The sequence below is a fragment of the Centropristis striata genome, chromosome 11, assembly GCF_030273125.1.
Source record: "Centropristis striata isolate RG_2023a ecotype Rhode Island chromosome 11, C.striata_1.0, whole genome shotgun sequence".
Classification (NCBI taxonomy): domain Eukaryota; kingdom Metazoa; phylum Chordata; class Actinopteri; order Perciformes; family Serranidae; genus Centropristis; species Centropristis striata.
The window spans coordinates 35,950,713-35,976,125 of NC_081527.1; the positions used below are offsets into that span (position 1 = coordinate 35,950,713).

General features: G+C 36.8%; 1 protein-coding gene across 4 annotated transcripts; it reads left to right on the forward strand.

The window, feature by feature from the left end:
* The first annotated feature begins 2,599 nt into the window (after positions 1-2,599).
* neurod6b (neuronal differentiation 6b) lies at positions 2,600-23,869 on the forward strand. Of its 4 annotated transcripts, XM_059344291.1 has the most exons (4): positions 2,602-2,748; positions 21,124-21,184; positions 21,372-21,441; positions 21,523-23,869. In XM_059344291.1, exon 4 carries the CDS (start codon positions 21,529-21,531, stop codon positions 22,534-22,536), a length of 1,008 nt encoding a protein of 335 aa, XP_059200274.1. In that variant the 5' UTR covers positions 2,602-2,748; positions 21,124-21,184; positions 21,372-21,441; positions 21,523-21,528; the 3' UTR covers positions 22,537-23,869. The 4 variants fall into 4 exon arrangements, with proteins under 4 accessions (XP_059200276.1, XP_059200274.1, XP_059200273.1 ...); XM_059344292.1 differs by lacking the exon at positions 2,602-2,748 and having other exon boundaries at positions 21,121-21,184; XM_059344293.1 differs by lacking the exons at positions 21,124-21,184; positions 21,372-21,441 and having other exon boundaries at positions 2,600-2,748.
* The last annotated feature ends 1,544 nt before the right edge of the window (positions 23,870-25,413 follow it).

A 25,413-nucleotide genomic window follows, 5' to 3' on the forward strand; every position in this document is an offset into this window, starting at 1 on the left:
AATAAATCTGGACTCAAAGGGCTCAGATCATGTGTGCCTGTCTTCATTTCTGCAGCAACACCACCACACTGCTGTGTCTCATATTTAAAGGGACACTCACACATTTTACACTGCACTGTTAAAAATCTTTGTAGAAATAACAGTAAAACACTGTCAAATACATCAGAAATAGGGCGTAAAATAAAAAGTTGTATATCACCATATCAGACACTTTTAATCAATCAAAATCAAATCAAAGATTAGCACAAAAACTTTTACTTTTTTCTGCCATAAAGTGGAAGAAACACACAGTTTTGCTGTAAAAATATAACATTTTCATGCAAAATTTATGGAGAAATACCATGATGTGTGAATGAATGACACAATTACCCTAAAAATAACAGGAATACTCAGTCTAAATTACAGTTTTTGCTGATATGTACATTTAAATTTACATGACATCATCATCTGGGCTTTCCCAAATTGTTTCAAGGCATAATAATGATAGTGTATGTAAACTTCTGACTTTGAAGAAAGTAATAAAAAATTGTCTTTAAAAACCCTTCTCTCATTATTCTGGCATTTAGTAAATAGAAATAATTTTGGTAATCCTAACGGACCTAAAAGAGGAAAAGTGATTGTCTGATTTCATGTCAGACAGGAAGAAAAAAAAGCATATGTGTCTTTTTATATATTGTATGTAAGCTTCTGGTTTCAACTGTATATGTTCCTTGTGTTTAAAATGTTTCAGACCAACCATAGCTTCACCCAGGAGGCAGGTTTTCACCTCAACCATTTAGTTTGGGCATGTAAAGGCAATATTACAATATTCTTATATTCTTATTGGGCTGGAAGTTACAAATTACATTTACTCTTGTTACAGTAAAGTATATTTCTGTGTAGTTTGTGGAAAATATTTTTAATTCTGTCATTTCATTTTGACTTAAAGAGTAACTAAATCCCTAAACTTTTCAGCTGAAAATCAACCTGTATGGATATTTAGTAATGTTGTTGATAGATCCAGGTCCACATCTTGACATTTTAATGCGATTATTTGAAATCTGTATATTGCAGGGGTGGGCAACCTTTACTAACTAAAGAGCCACTATTGGCCAAAAAAATGAGAGAAAATCGCAGAATTGAGCCTAACTGATATATATAAAATTAAAAAAAACTCTTATTCTTTTCTCTTCGTTTCTTCTTTAACATATAGCACTCCTTTAGCAATGACAGTTAGCTCTTAAAGTTATGTACTTAGTCGATTCCTGTGGTCTATGTCTAGTACCATCAGGTTGAATGCACTTATTGTAAGTCGCTTTGGACAAAAGCGTCTGCTAAATGACATGTAATGTAATGTAATGTGTCTCATATTTGAAGGGACACTCACACATTTTACACTGTCAAAAACATAGATCCAGAGGTGGGAAAAGTATTCAGGTCTTTTACTTAAATAAAAGTACTAACACCACACTGTGAAATTACTCCACTTCAAGTAAAAGTCCTGCATTCAAAACTTACTGAAGTAAAAGTACAAAAGTATCAGCATCAAAATGTACTTAAAGTATCAAAAGTAAAAGTACACGTTATGCAGAATGAACCCACTCAGACTGTTTTATATGTTCTAAATAGATTATTTACATTTAGTCATTTGATTATTAGAATTATTATTCAATTAGATCAGTTATTAGATTATTTGTATTGATGCATTTATGTAAGCGCTTTATTTTGTAATGATAGGGCTCATTTTAACTACTTATGAAGTTTTAATTTAAAAAATGTCTAGTCAATTTTAATTAATTGATCATGTTTTTTATATTAAATCTCAACCTGAAAAGTAACTGTAGCTGTCAGCTAAATGTAGTGGAGTAAAAAGTACAATATTTTCCTCTAAATTTAGTGGAGTAGAAGTATAAAGTTACGTAAAATGGAAATACTCAAGTAAAGTACAAGTACCTCAAAATTGTGCTTAAGTACAGTACTTGAGTAAATGTACTTAGTTACATTCCACCACTGGTATTTAGTAGTGTTGTTGATAGATTCAGGTCCACATCTTGCCATTTTAATGCGATTATTTGAAATCTGTATATTGTGTCTGTGTATTGTGTGACTATGCATAAAATCTGCCCTCTGCTGGTTAAAACGTGGTCATTGCAATTCAATTATGCTGTTGGCATTTTTAATATGGAGGCAGCTTTCATCGCCCCCAAAGTCAGAATTTACTTGGTTTGGTTACTCTTTGAGTATCTTTAGAGTAAAAAATGTTACTGCACAAAGTAGATTACAGTAGCAGTTTGTGGACGGTGCAGCAATTATTGTTTAAAGTGATCTAGGTGAGTTTTGGGGCGATCGGCCCGCCTCCCGCCATCCTCTGCCTCTGATTGGCTCACACTGATATTCAAACAGAGCGCCAAACACAGGTAAAATAAATAAACAAATAAATGAATAAATAAATAAATGCGACCCAGGCCAAACACACGAAGCTACAGGTGCATGCTAAATGCCAAATGCTACAATCATTGTAGTACAATGATCACGGTTTTCTCCTCCAGCGGTGATTTCTGCTCACTGAGGAACTTTTACCTTCTTTTTTACCTGTTTGAGGACTTGTTGCTTTGCTCCAAATGTTTGGAGGCTGAGTGGACTAGTTAGAGGACTACTGGGACACAGATACTTTTCCACATAACTCCGGCTACAAGGAGACAAAGAGGCTGAGTGACTTTATTAATCCTCGACAATTGAAGCAGCAGCAGACTGGAGGACTCACATCAGGTCAGTCAACAGACTTTAACTTTCTCTGGGTAAATCAACGTCATTTCTTTCTTACTGCTTGGATACAGCCAGTGGTGGGGAAAGTATTCAGATCCCTCACTTAAGTAAAAGTACAAATACCACACTGTGAAATTATTTAACTCCAAGTAAAAGTCTTGCATTCAAAACTTACTTAAGTAAAAATACAAAAGTATGAGCATCAAAATGTACTTAAAGTATCAGAAGTAAAAGTATTCGTCTTGCAGACTGGACCCAATCAGATTGCTTTATATATTCTAAATATATAATACGATTATTTGGATTGATTTATGTATGCATTTATGTAAGCAGCGTTTTAATGCACGGGGTTCATTTAAACTACTTAAAATAATGTTATGAGGTTTATTAATAATAATAATAATAATAATAATAATAATAATAATAATAATAATAATAATAATCACTTTAAATTGAAACCACTTAAAAAAAAAAAAAAATGAAATCTTGACCTGAAAAGTAATTAAAGCTGGCAGCTAATTGTAGTGGAGTAAAAAGTACAACACTTGCCTTAAAATGTAGTGAAGTAGAAGTATGAAGTAACATTAAATAGTAGTACTCAAGTGAAGTACAAGTACCTCAAAATTGTACTTAAGTACAGTACTTGAGTAAATGTACTTAGCTACATTCAACCACTGGATACAGCAGGCTGTGTGTTATTGTGGCTGCAGTCACTGTGGAGCTCATGTTGTCAATTATAATAATAAATAATGATAATAATAATAATAATAATACATATTTATTTGACATTAAGTGGCTATATATAGAGATACAATTTCTTATTTTAAGTGTTGAGTACCAGGGGAGAGGCCTAGAGAAGTATTTTATACTTCAGCCTACTCCCTTTTTTTTCGAACCAAAATGATATAAGGAAATGCATATTGAATATTAAGTTAACTGGTTCTTATTTCTATCTTATTACTTAAACGGGGCAGATGCATGTATATGTATAGGGCTTTATATACTGTATGTGTGTAAATGTTTATATGTTTATGTACATCTGTTTAATGGTGCCTATGTGAGTATGTGTATGAATATGTATATGCATCTAGCCTACGCTGTTGTAGTTTATGTTGTTTATTTTTTTTCGGTTCGAAAAGAAGAATTAATGAAATGAAATGAAATGAAATATCAGTGATTCTCAAAATGGGGTCCAGGGACCACCAGGGGTCCATGGCAGTCTGCCAGGGGGTCATGAAAAGTATTCAGATTGATTCATTTAAATAATCATGATATCAGTCTAGATTTATCAGTTTATTTATTTTACAAAAGGCTCACAAAATAATAATTTAATAAATAATGTTAACATTTGAATTCTATATATTTTAATATATTTACTAGGCCTATACATATTTATATTATTAGATATGTATATAGGCCTACACTATGTAATAGTTCATAGTCTGAGTTCTAATCTGACAAATCTACAACATTTTATTATATAATTTACTACTTACTACAAAACATATTTATATTATTGTATATTTATATAGGCCTACGCTATGTAATAGTTCATAGTTTGAGTTCTAATCTGACAAATCTACAACATTTTATAATATAACTTCTATTCTTCAAATATGTTTAATGCTTTTTTAATATCTTTTTGACAAATCTAGATATCAGTCTAGATTTATCAGTTTATTTATTTTACAAAAGGCTCACAAAATAATAATTTAATAAATAATGTTTACATTTGAATTCTATATATTTTAATATATTTACTAGGCCTATACATATTTATATTATTATATATGTATATAGGCCTACGCTATGTAATAGTTCATGGTTTGAGTTCTAATCTGACAAATCTACAACATTTTATTATATAACTTTTATTCTTCAAATATGTTTAATGCTTTTTTAATATCTTTTTAATACATTTCTCTTGTGTTGTCATCTTACATAACTCCAAAAAATAGGCTACATCAGATTACGATAGACATATTTAGGGTCTCCATGGTATATTTTCTATCCTATTTCCTAGTTTTACTCTGCTGGTGCTCACTTATTTGTCATTGGTTATTAATCAACTTATTATAGATAATTATTTTTAGGGCTGCAACTATTTTCATTAATGATCTATCTGTCTTATTTTGTCAAAATGGTGAAAAAATATCCCACTCAGAGGCATAAATATAACCCGTGAAAACAGTGTGGTTGCACTGGGACCCGTGGGGTTCAGGGGCCTCCAACCCTTGTTGCCTTATTATTTAGATTGCCAACTCGAAAAAGATAAGATATCTATATAATGCAGTAGGACCTCACTTATAGATGCAATAGAAAAATATCCACAATAAAGTATTAACAAAAATATTTAGAAATGCTGTGTACACAATGCAAGGTAAGTATAAACACACAAGAACAGGATACAAGTAAAGACTTTCTGTTTTCTGCAGGCAGTACACACAGTGTAGCAGTAGATTGTATTCATATATATATATATGTGTGTGTGTTGTGCAGCAAAAATCATTATTCGATGGGGTTCATGTGGACTGTGTGCAGCTGGCCAGTTTTCTAGCCGTGGTGTTGTTTTAAGGTAGTGCAGCTCTCTCTGAGGCCTGCACATTTAATATAAATCATGTTGTAATTGCAGTATGGATTAATGCAATGTAATAAGATGCCTGTTTTAGACTTTTCAACACCTTGACAGCCAGCTGGTTATGATGGCTTTCTCTTTTACCTCTCTACTAAGTAACTACTTCAACTATAAAACCCAACACATTGTTGGTAATATTAAATCAGCTCACTCTAATGAAAGATACTGAGTTAATCTAACTTGTTTAATTGATTGGAAAAATTTTGCACATTCATATAAATGTTACTAATTGCAGTGGTTATTTTTAATTTGGTCAACAATTTTCTTTTTTTAAGTGTATAATAGTTAGGGGTGTGCCATATCGTATCGTTCATGATAATATCGGTATATTTCTTTCATGGTTAAAAAAAATGCATATCATGATATTGGCAACATTCCTACTTCTTGATGTAGTGGCGTAAGGCTAACATTAGCTAACAATTAAAGTTGTTTTAATCACAAAAAGCTACTTACTCTCTGTCGCTAAACACATGCAGCTTTCAAAATAAGAGCACAGTGTGTTAACAGAATCCACAACAGAACTTACAGGAAGACTGTCAAAATAAGATGCCTTAAATAAAACATACAAGAACCTTTATTTTCCTTTACAAAATGTCATTAAAATATGCCCCAAGAACCCCTAAATGGTTATTTTTATTATTGACTGTTGAGATTTGCACTTCACACTACGTTTTAGATTTTTATTTATTTATACAGACTAAAAAAACATATTCTCTATATCTTTTTAAGTATTTCGTAATATCGTCAAGAATATCGTTATTGCAAAAATAGCCTGAAATATCGTGATATTCTTTTAGGGCCATATTGCCCACCTCTAATAATAGTACTCTTTTCCATCCATGCACAAACTTATCTCTACATTTCTTTGCATAATCTGTGTGTCTCCTTCTCTTGCTGTTATGAACAAACTTGTGACAAATGCTTGAAGATATCAACACATATTTTCACTCTGATGTTACTGTAGTAATAGCTCATAATATGAGTATATGCAAATGTCTTCAGGCTAAAATAAGAACATGTGATTAACCACAGTACAAACAGAGGCAGCGGTTGGTTGACAGGAAGGATTTAACATTTAAATCTCTGATGGGCAAATATTTGTTTAAGATTTTACACGCAAATAATTATAATGGCAAGAAAATGGTCTTTTCTACCAGAAGAACAATACAAAACAGAGCCTATAAAGTGTCTAGTGCAGTAACTCTAACATGCCTCTCAGTCAATAATCCACTAGATGTCTCTGTTAGACTTGAAATCACAGCTCGGCTCCAGCAGCACCTCTCCGCCTCGGAGGGCCCGCAGCACTAAAAATGATCAACGGACTTGATGTATACCGTGTCACACTCCCAGGATAGTCAGTATATAGCTCTTTATCCAGCATATAGGCAGCTCCACAAACATTACACACACAACGCATATTTATCACAAGCAGCATGCATATTCATGGGCAGGTTGATGGAGCTCGTGGAGGGATGTGTACGAGTTCTCAGCACAGCGCTGAGTGCCGAAGCAGAAGGCGAATGTTAATTCAATTATACGGCAGCTGTTCCTTGGTGCCCATGGCCACTGTGTTTGCACTAGAACAGAAATCTTGTATTAGGTCCCTCGCCATAAAAGACCATTGCCAGGCATGAAAATGGGGACTGCCTGTAACCAAAAGCTATCAACCGTATTTTAAAGAGCTTTTAATGCTTATTTTTGGCACGATTGAGGAATTTGGTGAGGCTGCAAAGTAAGATTTGTGTCTGTGTGTGTGTGTTTGTGTGGTTTTTTTTGTGTTGGCTCACTTTTGATTTACAGAGCTTTTGTTTTTGGTCATTATTCTTTTAAATAGTCAATCTGCTTGGAAGTAAAAATGTGCAAATTAGTTTCTTTTTCTCGTATTAACTCCAGTCAAGGGTGGTTGGATAAACATGCATGTAGTGGTGGTTGTGTCATTTTAAGCTAATTTACAGATGCACAAACTCTTATTTTCTTTCTTTGCGTGTGAGCATGTTGGTGTGTGTGCTTTCTCTTTGATTCATGACTTTATGTATTAACAAGAACATACAAAAAAGACAACATGCATGCATGTCTTTAATTGCTCTCATACATGCAAATGCAGTTTGTCCATGCATGAGTGTTGGTATTTGTGCTCCACCCCACCTCCTGTCCCGGGCGCGGGCTGAGCTCCAGTATGACTTGGTGGAGGAGGAGGAGGAGGAGGAGGAGGAGGAGGGAGGGGTGTGAAGGCATCCGCCAGCCTGTCCCTTCATTACCCGGCTCCCTGAGACTCTCTCTGTGTGATTTAATCACATGGCCACTGGCGGAAACTGCTGCTCTGATGTTACCTGGACCTGCTAATAAGTTTGGTTTTCCTTCATCAAAAGAAAAACAGCCACACCTGCAGGAAGGATGCACTCAACTGCACATTACGTATGTAAAATATATGCACACATGCAAATGTGGAGGCACGTAAATACAAAAAACTCTTAGTTGTCGCCCCCCTATCCAGATACGTACAGATAAAGACAGTAATAAAAGTAAAATTACTTTCATTACTGATTAATTCATTAGTTGTCAACTATTATATTAATCCACAACTACTCTGATTATATTGATTTATAGGTTTGAGGATTTTCTTCAAGAAAAAAAACAACGAAATTCTGAGATTCCAGCTTCCTAAATCTGAATATTTTCTTTTTTTTTTTTTTTTACTACTCTATGAATGTAATCCGAATATCTTTGAGGACGTCACATCATGTTTTGGAAAAAAATCAACATTTTTACTATATTCTGACACTTATAATGTCAAAACAACGAATTGATTGATGTAGAAAATCTGCAAAAATAAGACAATCGAAATAATCGTATGTGCAGCCCTACTGATACTGATTGATTATTCTGCTGGTAGTTTTCTCTATTAATTGATTTGTTTTTTTCTATAAACTGACATGAAGTTTTTGTTTGCCAGCAATTTAAGATAAAAATAAAGCAGCAAATCGTCACAGTTGACAAGCTGGAACTAAAAAAAAAAATTGGCATTTTTGCCTGAAAAATGAGAGAAACTTAATCAAAATGAATGAATAAAAAAATAGCTGCCAGATATATATGGCAAATGTATACTGTAAATAAAATGTGATGGTGTGACAGCGAGGCTGCGCTCCGACTGGCCTTTGGGGAATAAATCCTCTAACCTAAGCAGAACGGACAGCATGTTCTCGCCACTTAACTACACGCGGTCACATCACGCAGCATGTAAAGTAGACATTGCATATCAAGCTGTTTAATAAAAATTAAACCCCGTCTATCCACTGGAAAGAACACAGAGCTCTATTTAGAGTGACTGATCGAGAGCCCAGAATCAAAGGGCCCTGTGGCACGAGCTGCTAGTGTGTCTGGGAATTGGCCCAACTCTTAAAGAGCCAAGCTTCCCTCATCTTGACTGGGGGCAGACCCCCAAATAGGAAGAAGCTATTTCTGCTGGCAGCCAAGAGGTTCCTCTCTGGAAGGCTGACAGGTGAGGGGCCCAGGCTGCCAACTGTAACCCCCCCTCTGGCTAAAGCCTCCCTCAGGTGGGCGCAGGGGGCAGGGCAGACCCCCATCATGGCTCCGGCATTGTGACACTCAGCAGATGATGCAAGTTGCAAAGGGGCATAGAGCTCCCTGATGTCTGAGACAAAGATCTGCTGTGGAAGTGGGACTCACTCCAGTTTCCTGCAGTACAGGAAATACAGAAATACTGAAGTGCAAATTTGTGAGGAGTCAATTTAGCATTTATACTAATAGAAAGTTGTCAGCGAATGTGTCTCATTTTAGTCATCAACTTCCAGTCGTGGAAAGTAGGGGTGTGCCATATCGTATCGTTCACGATAATATCGGTATATTATTTTTATGGTTTAAAAAAATGCATATCATGATATTGGCAACGTTCCTACTTCTTGATGTAGTGGTTAAAGTTGTTTTAATCACAAAAAGCTACTTACTCCCTGTTGCTAAACACATGCAGCTTTCAAAATAAGAGCGCAGTGTGTTAAGAGAATCCACCACAGAATTTACAAGAAGACTGTCAAAATAAGATGCCTTAAATAAAACATACAAGAACCTTTATTCTCCTTTACAAAATTTCATTAAAATATGCCCCCGGAACCCCTAAATGGTTATTTTTATTATTTGCTCATACTCAAGAGTCAAGAGTACATTTTTTTGTATTTGGCAACTGTTGAGATTTGCACTTCAAACTACATTTTAGATTTTTATTTATTTATACAGACTACAAAAAAAATCATATTTTCTATCTTTTTAAGTATTTCCTAATATCGTCAAGAATATCGTTATCGCAAAAATAGTCTGCAATATCATGATATTCTTTTAGGGCCATATCGCCCAGCCCTAGTGGAAAGTAACATTTACTCTGTTACTGTCCTGCAGTGCAGTTTAGAGTTATTTGTACTTGAGTGTTTTTCTATTACTTTATTTATCTACTCTGCTACATTTCAGAGAGAAATATTCTACTTTTTTTTAGCTGCACCAGCAGCTCTCTAGCTTGTTCTCCAGTTGGTTGGTCTGTAGGTGGGACCAGAAAAGTTTTCCCACCCTTTGGCAGCCACGGTTTTCCCCACTAGTCATAACATCTGAGGCTGAAAAATGATGCAAAAGTGACAAAAACAGCAGTAACAGCAGTTCATTGAATGTCCACTATATATTACCAGGCAGTAAAAATGATTAATTCTGCTGTAAAGTTGGGCATTTTAACATGTTGGTCTATGAGGATTGACTCACTTTGGAGCCAGCCTCTAGTGGACATTCAATGAACTGCAGTGCAGTTCATATATATATATATATATATATATATATATATATATATTGACCACAAAATGATTTTTTTTAAAAATGAAAAAAAAAAGACACAAAAAAAGACACAAAATGACCAAAAAACACACATAATGACCAAAAAAAGACATTAAGTGACCAAAAAGACTAAAACACATGAACACATGAACACTTTAACACAGTGGAGACAGAGCTGACTTCCAAAATGATTTGGTGACCCCCAGAAATCATCTCGCGGCCCCAATTGGGGTCCCGACCCCAAGGTTGAGAATAGCTGCTGTAAAGAATCAAAATATTCCTTCCACCTTCATTAACTTCACCATAATGGCAGGAAAAGGAGGAGCTCTCCTTATTGGCTGCTCTGAGGCTACTAACAAAATTAAAATGAACCTTTTGGAGAAAAACTCCAGATTTAGAAAGAAACCTCACTTCTCATTGACAACAGTTATTTTCTTTCATTTTCTTCAGCTGCTGTTCACCATGCAGCACTTTCCCTTTAAGTCAAATTCAAACCAATTTAACACTGCAACACCATGTTGCTCCTTCTTGCTAAAACTGGTTAAACACAGATGGCGTGATGTCATGTTGAGATATTTCCAGCAACGTTACAGTGGAGTTTAATAGAGTGGAGAAGAAGGTGGAGTGATTCTGAACAGCCAGGGGTGAATTTACTAATTATGAATTATGACTTCTTCATCTTTCATTCTCTGTGCAGCGCTGTTTTCAGTCTGAATGCCCCACAGGTCGTTTTATACAAGCGGTTTATTATGACACATAGTTACAGCTATTGTTAGGGGCTGACCTCTAGTGACCACAGTAATTATGACGTGACAGGAGCAAAGGAGGAAGTCAGGTGATGTAGTATAGAGAGCAACAAAGTCCACATAGAAATGAGGTTAGAGCAGTAGTTCTCAACCTTTTTGAGCCGCGACCCCCAATTTAACATGCATGTTGTCCGTGACCCCCGCTCACTGAACACAATCCCACACGCACAGTTCAGATCACCCAAAAAAGAAACAAAATGACCAAAAAAAGGAAACAAAAAGACCAAAAAGACACAAAATGACCCAAAAAAGAAAAAAAATACAAAATAAAGACACAAAATGACCCAAAAAAGACACAAAATGACCCAAAAAATACACAAAATGACCCAAAAAAGAAAAAAAATTACCAAAAAAGACATAAAATGACTAAAAAAGACACTAAACGACCAAAAAAAGACACAAAATGACCAAAAAAGACACTAAATGACCAAAAAAGACACAAAATGACCAAAAAAGACACAAAATTACCAAAAAAAGACACAAAATTACCCAAAAAAGAAAAAAATGACCAAAAAAAGACACACATTGACCACAAAATGATCATAAAAAGACACAAAATGACAAAAAAAAGACATTAAGTGACCAAAAAGACTAAAACACATGAATACTTTAACACAGTGGAGACAGAGCTGACTTCCAAAATGATTTGGCGACCCCCAGAAATCATCTCGCGATCCCAATTGGAGTCCCGACCCCGAGGTTGAGAATAGCTGGGTTAGAGGATAGATTAATCAAACAAATACAGGACCGTGACCAAGAAGATCTCTGTTTGTGTCTCATGTGAAACCAAAGTCAATGTTCCCTCTACATAACTTGACTTGTATACACACACAGCAAAATCTGTAGTGTTGTTTTTTCAGTGTTAATAATTTTGAGTTGGTGAGTGTCTATTTTGGAGTTGTTTTAACACTTGGAGTGATCAAAAAGTTCTGTCAGCGTTGTCAATCAAGCGAGTTACATGTTAACACCTGAGTTAGAATCACTTCAGTTGGAGTTGATTTTCAGATTTTGTGACTTGTATGTTCGGCTAAAGACAGAATGCACATGCATATATATATATATATATATATATATATATATATATATATATATATATATATATATATATATATATTATGTTTTAGCCACTGAAGAGGCATGAGGTTAGTTTTCACACTAATTTTGTATATTTAAGTGTGTTTTGTGTATAAATAAGTTTTGGATCAAATTAAACCTAGTAATTCATGCTAGCAAGGTTTGATACAGTAAGCTAGTTTTGAATACTCTTGTATTTTTGTGTGTTTTATAATTGTTATTGCAACTTTAAGTTTGCCTACTGTAGCTTTATCCAACTTAATTCTTAGCTCATTGGCTTATTGACGTACAGCCGCAGAAGTGAACGCTCGGCATGTTTCAGTTCAGTGAGTACTGATAAAATTAAAATAAGAAAATACACAGATCAATTAAAAATTCCATGTAATCGACCATATTCTTAACTACCATTAATTGATCATCGATTAATTACTCCTATCCTTATTTTTTACATAACTTGTGGTCATCACTTGACCCTTGTAACTACTTCACTTCCGGCATTTATGTGCATTTGTTTACTCTTTAAAGTGTCTCTTATAACGCCTTACCAGAAGTTTTTCACCCTTAACCTGAGGTCAGTGGTTTTACAACATAAATCCACAAAAACGGCAGCCTTATTGAGAACCGCGGGCCATACGTGTGTGCTACTTTTCGATCACGCCGTCGTACCCCTAACTGTTATTTAATTGTTGTACCTATGTGCCTTAATTTGTGGTACTGACACACGACCTCTTCCGCAGTTTATGTTAGAAAACTTGTTGGATTGGCTGTGAGCAAATCATACAAATGCTGTGAAAGAGGGGGTGTTTGACTGGAGAAGGTTCAGTACTAATTGTTACTGGGCAGAGCCAGCCCAAGGCATAACTGTGGCCACTAGGGGGCCCCCAAGAGCAATTAACAAAAAATATGTATATATTTTTTTTAATATTTTGCATGTATGAGTGATGCTTTCTATATAATGAAAGATATATTATTGTACAAAAATACAATTTTATGTCAACAACGCCAAGATAAAAGAATGTTTTCACGTTTTTCAAAAATAATAAACCACATGACACTCTTACAGTAAAAATAATGCTTTACCATTTGGATTGTTGTGTAAATCAACCCCAAGTCATTCTATAGTTGAATGAGATACATTTTTAGATTAAATAACACATGTGACACCCTGGACATCATTCATTCATTGGTATTATTTGTATCATTATTGTTTTGGTATTTTTTATGTAATTATGGGCCACCCCCTTAAATGTGTGAATTTAAGAAATTGAATTTTGCTTAGGGCCCCATGGAGCCTTGGGCCGGCTCTGTTACTGGGTTATTTCACTTGGTAGATAACTTTTTTAAAGGGGCTGAGTACCTGGCCCGACTGGCTGATGACACTGGAAAGCACGACATTTTTCCACTAACGTGATTTGAAGTAGACCAAATTGAATTTTCATTGCACATTAAAAACTCTTTCTTTCCACGCTTTGGAAAGTGGTTTCAAACCCAGCGAGGTGCCGACGAGTTGAGGACAGTTGATGAGGGAAAAGGGAGAAAGACATCATATCACAACTTGAAGTGTCGATTAGGTGAGAAAACGACATTACAGCACCGTCAATCATCTTTGCTTCATGCTTGGAAAAAGAAGCAGAGAAAAAAAAGGGGGAAAGTTGGCAAGTTGGTAGAATCACATGCATGACAAGAACACTTTTTAAAAACTTTATTTCATACGAGTGAGAAATACCTGCAGCGATATCCCTCATGTCAGAAAATATAAATAATGTGTTTGTTTATTCACATCTGTTGTCATCTAAAGTTACCGCGGGTCAGACAGCACACTGCGGTAAATAGAGTTTATCATACATTTCATGCAATGCTTACATAAATCTAAAGATGTGACTTTTACTTAAATACGATATCTGACACATTTTTATTTATCTTATCACTTTCTGGGTATGGAAGTGTCGCATTCTACCACAACAGATTGTCACAGCCACTTTGAATGTGTGCGAACAGATTGTGCTTTGAAAAAGAAACGGGCGCCTCCAGCAACATTTCACGTCTGCATCCCATCTCTGTCTGAAAACGGGACTAACATCTTTACATTATACATCTTCAAAAACATATCCATTATTCATATCCCCATATTTTAATACTATTAGCACTTCTATGCCACCCACCTAAATACCTGTGTGTTTCTTATCAAAGGAGCAGTGACAGCCAGAGTTTTTTTTTGTTTGGGTGTAAAGAAATGGGCTGGGATTAAGAAAGCATTGTGGACCATCACACAAATTAAATTAGATCTGTGAATACGCTGTAAAATATTGGATACAAACACTCATTCTTAGCTTCTCACCGGATTGTTTGTGTTGTTTGTATGGACAACAAAGGCACAAACACTCCACAGATACGCACACATCACTCCCACCTGTGTGGGTGGGAGGTGTGGCCACTCAGCAGCTGAGTGGGGCAGCATATGGAGTTTCTAATTGGGTAGAACAGCACAGCTGGAGGACACCAGTCCAGGACCTGGCCTCTGGTAATCAGTCCCACAATTCTCAGCCCTCCTCTGCACATCCACTGTGCTGCATGTGTGCCGTTCCATGGGTGGGTGTGGGTTGTTGGATGTGTTTCACTGCTGAAACTCGTCCACTTAGAGTGTGTAACATCATGTTTTCCAGCTCATATTTCAGTTGTGACTCTGGCCATTGACAGCATGGACTTCCACTTAGGGCTGGGCGATATGGCCCTAAAAGAATATCACGATATTGCAGGATATTTTTGCGATAACGATATTCTTAACAATATTACGAAATACTTGAAAAGATATAGAAAATATATTTTTTTAGTCTGTATAAATAAACAAAAATCTAAAATGTAGTGTGAAGTGCAAATCTCAACAGTTGCCAAATACAAAAAAAAAAATTACTCTTGACTCTTGAGTATGAGCAAATAATTATAAAATAACCATTTAGGGGTTTCGGGGGCATATTTTAATGGCATTTTGTAAAGGAGAATAAAGGTTCTTGTATGTTTTTTTTAAGGCATCTTATTTTGACAGTATTCTTCTAAGTTCTGTGGTGGATTCTGTTAACGCACTGTGCTCTTATTTTGAAAGCTGCGTGTGTTTAACGACAGAGAGTAAGTAGCTTTTTGTGATTAAAACAACTTTAATTGTTAGCTAATATTAACCTTACACCACTACATCAAGAAGTAGGAATGTTGCCAATATCATGATATGCATTTTTTTTAACCATGAAAAAAATATACCGATATTATCGTGAACGATACGATATGGCACACCCCTACTTCCACTTCCTGATGACATTTAGCTTCTGTTGTAACACTTTACAATAACCATCTAAGTGATGTTTATAGATGGTTTATAAACCAGTTATTATTAACCATTTACACAATTCTATACATATTTAATCTTTAAATGTTTTCAAGCAATTTCTTAAAGGTATACGAATCATTTTGAAATCATTTACATACTTAATATGGTGTTAAAAATGTTATAATGAGTGTAAAGCTATTAATAAACTAATAATCATGTTTGTTTATGGTAAAGTAATCTATTTGGCATTTATAAATTATAGTTCAACATTATTACATTTTCTATTCACCATTCTAAATGGCCTGTATACGGTTTATAAATGATGCTTAAACATTAATAAACTATCTATTTACAATCTATAAATGGTCTATTTACCATCTATAAATGATGGTTATTGTAAAGTGTTACCGCTCCTGTTCCTCTCGAGTTTGAAGAAAATGATTGTACCAAGTCATCTGCCAAATGACTGTTCTGTTGTGTCATGCTGATTTAATTTCCATTGCATTTTCTTAAAGCAGCTAAAAGGAATGTGAAACTGCAGTCTCAATTAAATACTGGTGCCTTTATATGAACTACATAAGCAAAGGAGACCATCAGCGAGAAAATTGGCTATTTCTATAAAGTTATTCCCAACTATTTATAGCATGTATACTGGAAGAGTGTTTGGTTAATTATTCCAGGCAGAGTTTGGCCTTAAGTAGTATGTTAGTAGTAGAACAGGGACATTTTTCTAGAGAATTTTATTTTGTTGGGATATTTTGAGGCTATGGCTGATACTGGGGCAAGTTCAGCAAAGAGAAAAAGAAGAGATTGGTCGTAGAACAAAACAAATCTAAAAGGAGTGATAGAGCACAGGCGAAAACACCAGACAACCTCGGTTGGTCATTCAACAGATGGAGAGTATTGCTGGGCTCTGACAGCTCACTGGAAGTGAAGCCAAGTCGCCTCCATCGCCCCCTGGTGGCTGGCTGCAGTATAGCCCCTAAACCCCGCCCCTCTACACTGAAAAAAGAACCAACTTAATTGAATTGTTTCATTTGGTAACACCTAAATGAATTAAGTTCTTTCAAATTAATTTAAAATCAATTGTGTTAATCTAACTTATTAAATGAATTTGAAAGAACTTAATTCATTTAGGTGTTACCAAATGAAACAATTCAATTAAGGTGGTTCTTTTTTCAGTGTATGTGGATGGGACCTGAACCATATACACTTCACTTCAAGTACATTTTTCCTAACGATGGTTTCTCTCATCTTAAGGTACTTTTTTTTAAACATGTGAGCCAGATGTTTTATGTCCACAAGCCGTCATGACCTCCTGCAACATCGCATCAGTAAACATAATCCAGGCATAATCATATTTTGTCTGGAAAACAGAAACCCTTGGTAACATTGTCTGCTTTCTTGTAACACATTTTAACCTTCAACCTTTAGCCAGAACTCTCTTGTAACAAGATTTAAAACTAAAAAAACAAAGAGACTTTTACCTGGTTGAACAAAAGAAGGTAAAAGAAAGGAAAGAAAACACACGGATACACTAGAGGTGCTGCAAAAGAGCAAATAAGAGATTTGGGAGCACTTTAATGAAAACTTAAGACAATAAATCTGCCAACAACAGGTTTACAGTGTGAGAACAAGTATCTTCAATGATTTAACAGCCGCAACCAAAGGTAATCATCTGGGTATTAGGTATCAACAAGTACTCAAAATAAATTACTTGCACTTGTATTTTGGACCGCTTAAGCGCTTCCTTATTTAGCTGTAGTAATTTGTAGACGCACCTCAGCATCAAGCAACGCAAAATAAATAGTGGGAGTTGTTAGATTGCAGAGGATCTGAAAATTAACAGCAAAAGGCTCATTACAGAATCAGTGTCAGGATTTAAAAAACACTTCGCATTTAGAGTTCATTTTTGAAGCGTTCTTCCGTCTCAAAGGGTTTTTACTGTCGAAATTATCTATAAATAGGAATACTGTGAATTAGATTTTGGACAGAATCACGTCGGTTCACCACACCATTACTACATCCTCAACCACTTCACCTCGCGCTCATTATCCAGACACAAACTCCCTTTAACTGCTGACATCAATTGAGAAACGCTTGCAACTCAGCGTGCGATCAGCAGCGCCTTCATTTGCAGCTCCACACCACGCACCGTGCCTATAAAAGCTGATAATGTGATAATTAAAAGAGCTGACAGGCAAGAACTGTCAGCGAGACACCGTGATTTACCAACCTCTGCTATTTGTTATACCTCTCAAATTACAATGCTTCCACCCTTGAAGTATGACACTTAAAATATCAATTGAAATAATTAACTAGGTTAGGATTGTTGTGAGAGAAAAAAAAAAAAGTTAAGGCACCTCTGCAAAGGCGATGTTTTGATGTTAACCGTCCTAAAAAACATCAGATTCGGACCTGAAACGAGGATTTCTAGCAGACAAAAGATCACTGCCATGTCTTTCTCTTTCCCTCTCAACCACACCGTGATTTATTACCTGAAAAGACAAGAGAACTAATTAGTGGAGTAATTAATTAATATAAATTTGCATATTTGCATTTGCAATTAGTGCAGTCAACTGATTAGTCTGAGATGGGGAGTTTGACTCATCAGATGCTTGTGTGTGTGTGTGTGTGTGTGTGTGTGTGTGTGTGTGTGTGTGTGTGTGTGTGTGTGTGTTTGTGCACTGGACCAGAACGATCAGCAGACCAGCTGAGGCATTTTGGGGGGGAAGGCAGTGATGAAGGGACTGGTTGTTGTTTTTTTATTATTATATTTTTTCCTTTTTTTTTTTTCATGTTTGTCCACATGCATGCTTACACACACACTCCCCTGTATCTGTGTGAACACGTCTCACACACATTAGGGTTAAGTGCATGCACAGTCACCGTGTGTGTGTGTGTGTGTGTGTGTGTGTGTCCTGCTGTCCTTACCTCCGTGTGGACTTTCCTACTCCGGCCCTCAGCTGCCGGCCCGGCCTGCTGATCGATGTCTTATAATAATGTCCGATACAGAGAGATTGATAAGTCGCTTTAATTGATTCTCCTTGCAACAAGGTCATTCACAGGCATACATTTGTGTGTGTCGTGTGTGTGTGTGTGTGTGTGTGTGTGTGTGTGTGTTCCACATAACTAAGGAGTGCATATACCCATATCGAGTGCCAGCTGTGCCCCAGTGTGGATTTGGCAGCGTGCCACTGGGCCTTTTCCATGGGGTGTACTTAATGTCCACGGGCCTGAGGTACCAACACTGTGCACGCCCCGCTGGTAGCACACCATCCTCTGCATGGGAGATGCCTGCTGGAATTTTAGATTGACTAGTCGATGAGACCACGTTTTTCAATGGAGGGACCCCTGACTAAGGTTTGGTGCACACTAAGGGACTTTCAAACCTGGAACACCACAGACATCACCACAGAATTTGATCGATTTTAGGTCAAGTTCCCTTAAATCCCTTAAAACCAAGAAGGCCTGGATCTGGACTCCCCTGGCTGGGAACCAGTGGATGAGACGATCGGTTAAAAAAGTTATTATGCAACTATTTTGATACGTGATGAGTCAGTTTGTGAGACAGAAGGCCCGGTTACACATACCAGAGTGATTTTAGCATTAATGTTGACAGAAGTTGAAAAAAGATTCAGCCCATTGCATAAAAGTAAATATTTCACACATGTGTCTTAATGTGTCTCTTTTTAAACAGAATATTTTGGACTATTGGTCTGACAAAGCAAAACATTTGACGTCTCTGAAATAAAAGGTCATGGACGGTCTTATTTCACTGTTACTATAAAATAATCATCCTTATTTCATTTAATATATAGCACATATAGTCTATCAACTCTTGTGTCTATTGAGATCAAATTTATTTCCTTATTGTATCTGGTCCCATAAACCCAACAACTGTTTAAAATTAACTGCAAAACCAACCAGTTTTTTTTCTACCACTTCTTCTTACACTGTTTTTCTTTTGTTCTGACCTTATTATAACCCCAAAAGTCCTCCAAATGAAACAATACAATATGTTGTTTTGTAACTGCCTCCACAACGACATATACAGTAGACGTGTTTTCTGGTCTGACGCCTCTATCTGCGACTTTTTTTGCAACAGTTTTGTAATAATAATGCTTTGATTAAGATTTGGTTCAGTTTAAACACAAACAAGACTTGTTTAGGGTGAGTTAAAGATCATGGTTTGGGTTAAAACAAGTATTAAGTTATGGTTAGAGATACATCAAGAAGACAGCTGCAGGCCTTTAGCACAACATAAGCAAATATGGTGAATATGGTAATTTCTGAAATGATACAGGGTTGTAGAAAAGTGTTTGGGCCCCCCGAAAAAAGTGGAGAAAATTGCCTGAATGGCCACTCATATTGGCATATTTTGCAATGACAACTATAAACCCTCTTAAAACATCTCATTAAGACACTACAGTGCACCGCCGCTGTATTTTAGCGAGTATGGACATTACTTTTGTGGATGGTCAGTTAAACCCCAGAGAAGTCCAGCTACAGTCCTACAAAAAAATACCAGAAGTTCGGTCTATTTAGCTTGTATTACAGTTGTGGTTGGAGGCCATAAATGAAGGGATTATGCCATTTTCTGAAACATGTCATCAGTTCAAAACAATGTTTATCAGCAATTCTCATGATGTATCAAGATGATAAAACAGTGAAGAGGAGAGGACATCAAACAGAACAATCTTCCTGTGAGAAATGCATTTTTAATTGTTTTAAATGTAATGTTATTTAATTATCTTGTTTTGGGATTTGGGCAGGTCTTTGGTCGGGTTATGCAGATTGCTGAATGTGTGTGTTTAACTGTTTGTCTTATATATTTGCACATAAAAATCCTGTAAGGTGAAATTCTTGAATAAATAAAATCCAGGGCCAGAGTTTAGTGAGAAAATAGAAACTGAGTCAAAAGTGTGCATATTCAAGATGCTTTTAGTTTTTATAGCTGGAGCCAATTCTAACTCAGAAATAGTTCATCCCAAAATCCAAGATGATGGATTTAAATGTCTTGTTTTATCAGCCCAAAACTCAAATATATTCAGTTTTCATTTCCATATTTGTGTCTAAAACCAGCGTTTTTTTAATCAGGATTTGCTTTGATTGTGACCTTTTTTCCCAGTATTTTATAAAAGTATCTATCTATCTATCTATCTATCTATCTATCTATCTATCTATCTATCTATCTATCTATCTATCTATCTATCTATCTATCTATCTATCTATCTATCTATCTATCTATCTATCTATCTATCTATCTATCTATCTATCTATCTATCTCACCTGTTGACGTGATGCCTGCAAACTCGCACATCCATCGTTTGTTTTGTTTTTCCACATAAAAAGACATGAATCTATCTTCCTTACACGGGGAGATGCAGATATTAGTTGTTATCCCTCTCCGGTCTGTGTCTTTGACGGTAAACGCGGGCCTCCCGGTGCCCATTACCGGAGCTGCCAGATGATCGGTACGGAATGGAGGTCCCATGGGACACTGAACACGTGGTCTCGGCTGCCACAAGACGTCAGCGGCAGATGGCATGGGTACCCGCTGTTGGCATGAGTGTCATTCCTCAAAGAGAGAGGGAAGGGGAAGAGAGAGAGAGAGAGAGAGAGAAGAGGAAGAGCACAACACAGCGAGGCAGTGAAAAGAGAGCGCGCATGTTTCAGCTTTTTCCTCTTTAATTTGTGGTTTGCAAGAGAAGAAGCTGCAGCGCAGATCCACTGGAGATATTTGGGAACATGCAAGGTGCACGCTGACCACAGGTTAGTATTATTATTATCATACTTATTCATACACGTTGTATTTAATGATTTAATGTATGTTTTGTACTGCAATTTGGCTACAGAAACAACACAATATATCAGCTTTTATCACTAAATCTCATCATGATAAGAGGCTTAAATTAAGGTCGTTTTTTTCAAGACAATGAAGTTGAGTGTCTTTGAAAAGGTAGCGCGCTGTGACATTGGCCTTGCTTGCCAATTTGTCCCTGTTCCTCTTGGGAGGACCCATTCACCAGGTAATTAACTGACAACCTTCAAAAGACGCCAGTGCTGTATCCTGTCCTCACAGTTTATGCCATGGCTTCTGATTTTTGCAGGAAAATATGTTGACACTGCCATTCGAGGAACCTCATATGATGTGTGAGACGCGGTTTGGTGCCAATTATCCCCGTGAAAGCTTACCTGAGAGCCTGGACAAGGAGCGAGAGCTGCACGACCCCGACAGGTCCAACTCAGACATGAGGGACGCCGAGGACGACCTGTCCGACAGGGACGACGACGAGAGGGAGTGCGATCAGGATGACGACGGGCTTCCTAAAAAGCGGGGGCCGAGAAAAAAGAGGCCCCATAAGGAGGGGGACAGGTCCAAAGTACGGCGCCATGAAGCCAACGCCCGAGAGCGCAACCGGATGCACTGCCTGAACGACGCGCTGGAGAGCCTGCGCAAAGTTGTGCCGTGCTACTCAAAAACTCAAAAACTGTCAAAGATTGAGACGCTTAGACTGGCTAAAAACTACATCTGGGCCCTGTCAGAGACTCTGAGCGCGGGGAAGAGACCGGACCTCCTCACCTTCGTACAGACTTTGTGCAAAGGATTATCTCAGCCCACGACCAACTTAGTGGCCGGTTGTTTGCAGCTGAACGCGAGAAATTTCCTCACAGACCACAACGGGGAGGTCATGTTCTCTGGCAGGTCGCCCTACGACGCCATGTACTCGTACCCGGGCTCAGACATGAACACGCCCCCCGGCCACAGCGGGAGCAGCTTGGACAGCAGCGCCAAGCCGTTCAGACACTACAGCTACAGCGGCGCGTACGAGCCCTACTACGAGAACCCGTCCCCGGAGGGCGGGAGCCCGCATTTCGACGGCCAGCTGAGCCCCCCGATGAACTTTAACGGGATTTTCTCCCTAAAATCCCACGACGACCCGCCAGACTACGGCAAAAGCAGCCACTACGGCATGCGCTACTGCAGTGCGCCAGGACGCACGGCTCTTGCGCACAACTCCATGTACCGAGTGTCCCCAGAGGGCCGTTTCCCCTACGATCTGCACGTCCGCAGCCAGTCCTTCCAAGCACAAGGGGAAGTTAATGGCTCTTTCCACAATTAATCAATCAGCTGGACAAAGTTCAAGTTTCAGAAGCGATGCAATTTCCCCCCGCAGATGTCGAGTGTGGAACGAAATGGACTCCAGACACGCTGATGCACTGCAAACATGCCAGTTTTAACAAGTCATTTTCTGTTGAATGTGCAGTCTTGTTCTTCTTTCAAACGTGGTAAAAGTCTGCAAATTAGATATAGTCATTTTTCACTTGATATCAAATCTTGTAACGATGTAAGGCAGAGCAAACACAACGAAACGCTTTTTTTTTGCTTTGGAAACAAATGAAATCATTTCATTCAGATTTATTTAAATGCTTCACTGCCACAAATTAGTTCCAACTGGAAAGCCCACAAATGTGGAGTAATTGGTTAAAGATGTAGTTTTTTTTTAGCACATTGTTTACAGTTACAGTGCATTATTTTTGTTTGTTTATGGCTGCACTGCAGATACCATGATATAAAGCTGGAATAGTGGACAATTCATTTTATTTCTCCTTATTAAATTAGATCTGTTGACATAAATCAGCTAGCTAAATGAAAGAACCAGAGAAGAATTTCACCTCATCAGGGAAGTTTGCTGAGACATGATTGGAGTTCACAGATTCAGTCTGTTAGCAATAAAAGGTCAATTGAGCTATGCAAGGCAGCCAAATGCAATCTTTGCTTATAAAAAAAAATGATGTATATGTTTCCTCTCACAAGGCGTTTCTCATAATCTAATATCTAATTAAAATGACAATTACACAAAATTAATTATTAAAAAATGGAGACGTGCACGTGTTAAGGAGACCTGATGATGATGATGATGTCATCTGAAGTGGTCCTATAAATACAGTAAGGAAGCTGTGGGGAAAAAAGTTAAAGTTAAAATGCATTTGTATTTGGAGTAAATAGTGTGGTAACGAGGTGAATGTAAATTATTATTATTGTATTTATTTATTTATTTATTTAAGCTTATTTATTATAAGTCCGTCAATTTGAATGTGGATAATATATTATTAAAAATATTGTAAAATTCAACAGTGTTACCCTTTTTATGTGCATTCCCCCATACATTCAAAGTTGTTTTTTTTCTGTTGCATTGTTGTAAATTTCACTGCAGCTGGAAGGGAAATCATTTTGTGTGAGGTGGACAAAATGTTTTAGAACTATATGAAACAACATGCCTTAAAAAAGAGATGACGACCATCAATATGCAACGAAATGACAGTTTTTGGATCGTTTGATGTGAACTTTTTACACTTCCCTGTTCCTGCTGAAGAGCAGCTGTGATGCACTTCATGTATTTCTGCACAATGTTGGTGACTGTACTCATAAATTCTGTTGATTTTGTAACTTTACCCGAATGACGAATGATTATTAGAATTACCACACACACACACACACACACACACACACACACACACACTTCAACACACACTCCTGAAAACTCGTTATGGATCGAAATGTGTGAATGTTTTGTGATTGTGTTTGTCGTAATAAAATAAGAGGCTGTGAGAGGCTTTATGTTGCAGCTTCTCAGCTTTCTGGGAAAATGATCGACAGCAGAAAGACGGCCATTATAAAAATAAATAAATAAATAAAAAATGTTAGATTAATAAATCAAGGTAAAAACGCCCCGGGCGTAATTTTATTTATTTATAAGAAATTGGATATTTTAATCTTGCAGAAGCGCTTGAGTTTTTGGTGACACAGTGCGTATAAGGCCTTTATTATTGTTATTATTATTATTGTTATTATAGCAACATAAGATGCAGAATAATCCCCTATTTTTTTGCAACATGTTTCAAGTTTTAAACCGTAAAAAACATTTCAATTTCATCAATTATTTTCTCTAATGATGCAAATCGGTTACTTTGCTTAAATTGGGCTTTTCAATTAGATAATACTTATATTTACTTAAATAAATAAATAAAAAGGCTACATTTGTGAACGCAAATCCAACGCATCGTTTTTTGTTTTGTTTTTTGTTTTAAAAGGTTTATCAGGAGGAGGCTTGTCGATATAATTTGATTTAATGTCAGCCGATCAGATGGCTGATTTGTGACAAATATGCCCACGAGGTGTTGGATGGCAGCCAGTGTTCCCAGTTAAAGCAGAGCTGGTGATCCCTGGAGAGGACAGGCAGCTCCTCCTGTTAAAGGTGAGCCCACTCTCTAAATGAACAAAATTTAAAAAATATCTTTCATAAAAAATATTTAAAAATCCAGTTGTCTTTGCTTCCCTGCGCTTTCTACGCTCCCACAGATGAAATAAAGCTTTACGCAACTGGATTTAGTATATTATGTCACTGGCTGGTTTTACTGAGCGGTTAACAGGAGAGAAGGAGTATAATTTCATATAACCAGTGGAAGAAAGATCAAGCCGATTTTATTGAAATGACGCAGAGAAAGTTATTAGTTTGTGTTTGTGTCGGTGCTTGTGATCAGCGGCTGCATGAACTGCTGCTTTCACTTAAAAGAAACACACGTTTCTTCTTCGCGTGTCATTAAAACCAGGTGAAAACACGTGAATTCATCACATTTGATCCACTGAAAACGTCCACAGAATAAAGTGGTAAAGTTCACTGCGGCGACACACGTCACATGCTGATCATTTAAACATTTAGCTTAACTAAATTAATGCATTCATTCTAAAAAATAAATAAAACAACCCCGAAAAACAAACAAAAACAGGAGGAAAAAAAACGTTTATTTTACTTAATAACAAAAAATAAACGCTTAAACTGTTGGAGTTGGAGTTCTGACAGTTGAAAGAAGACAATTGAAAATGTTAACAACTTTCAGCACCTGCAGTTAATGAACCCTGACTGTCGTTTTGAAATGTTACTTTAATAACTGTGACTTTCCGGAGGTGACAGATGTGAGAAGGGGCCTGCAGCTCT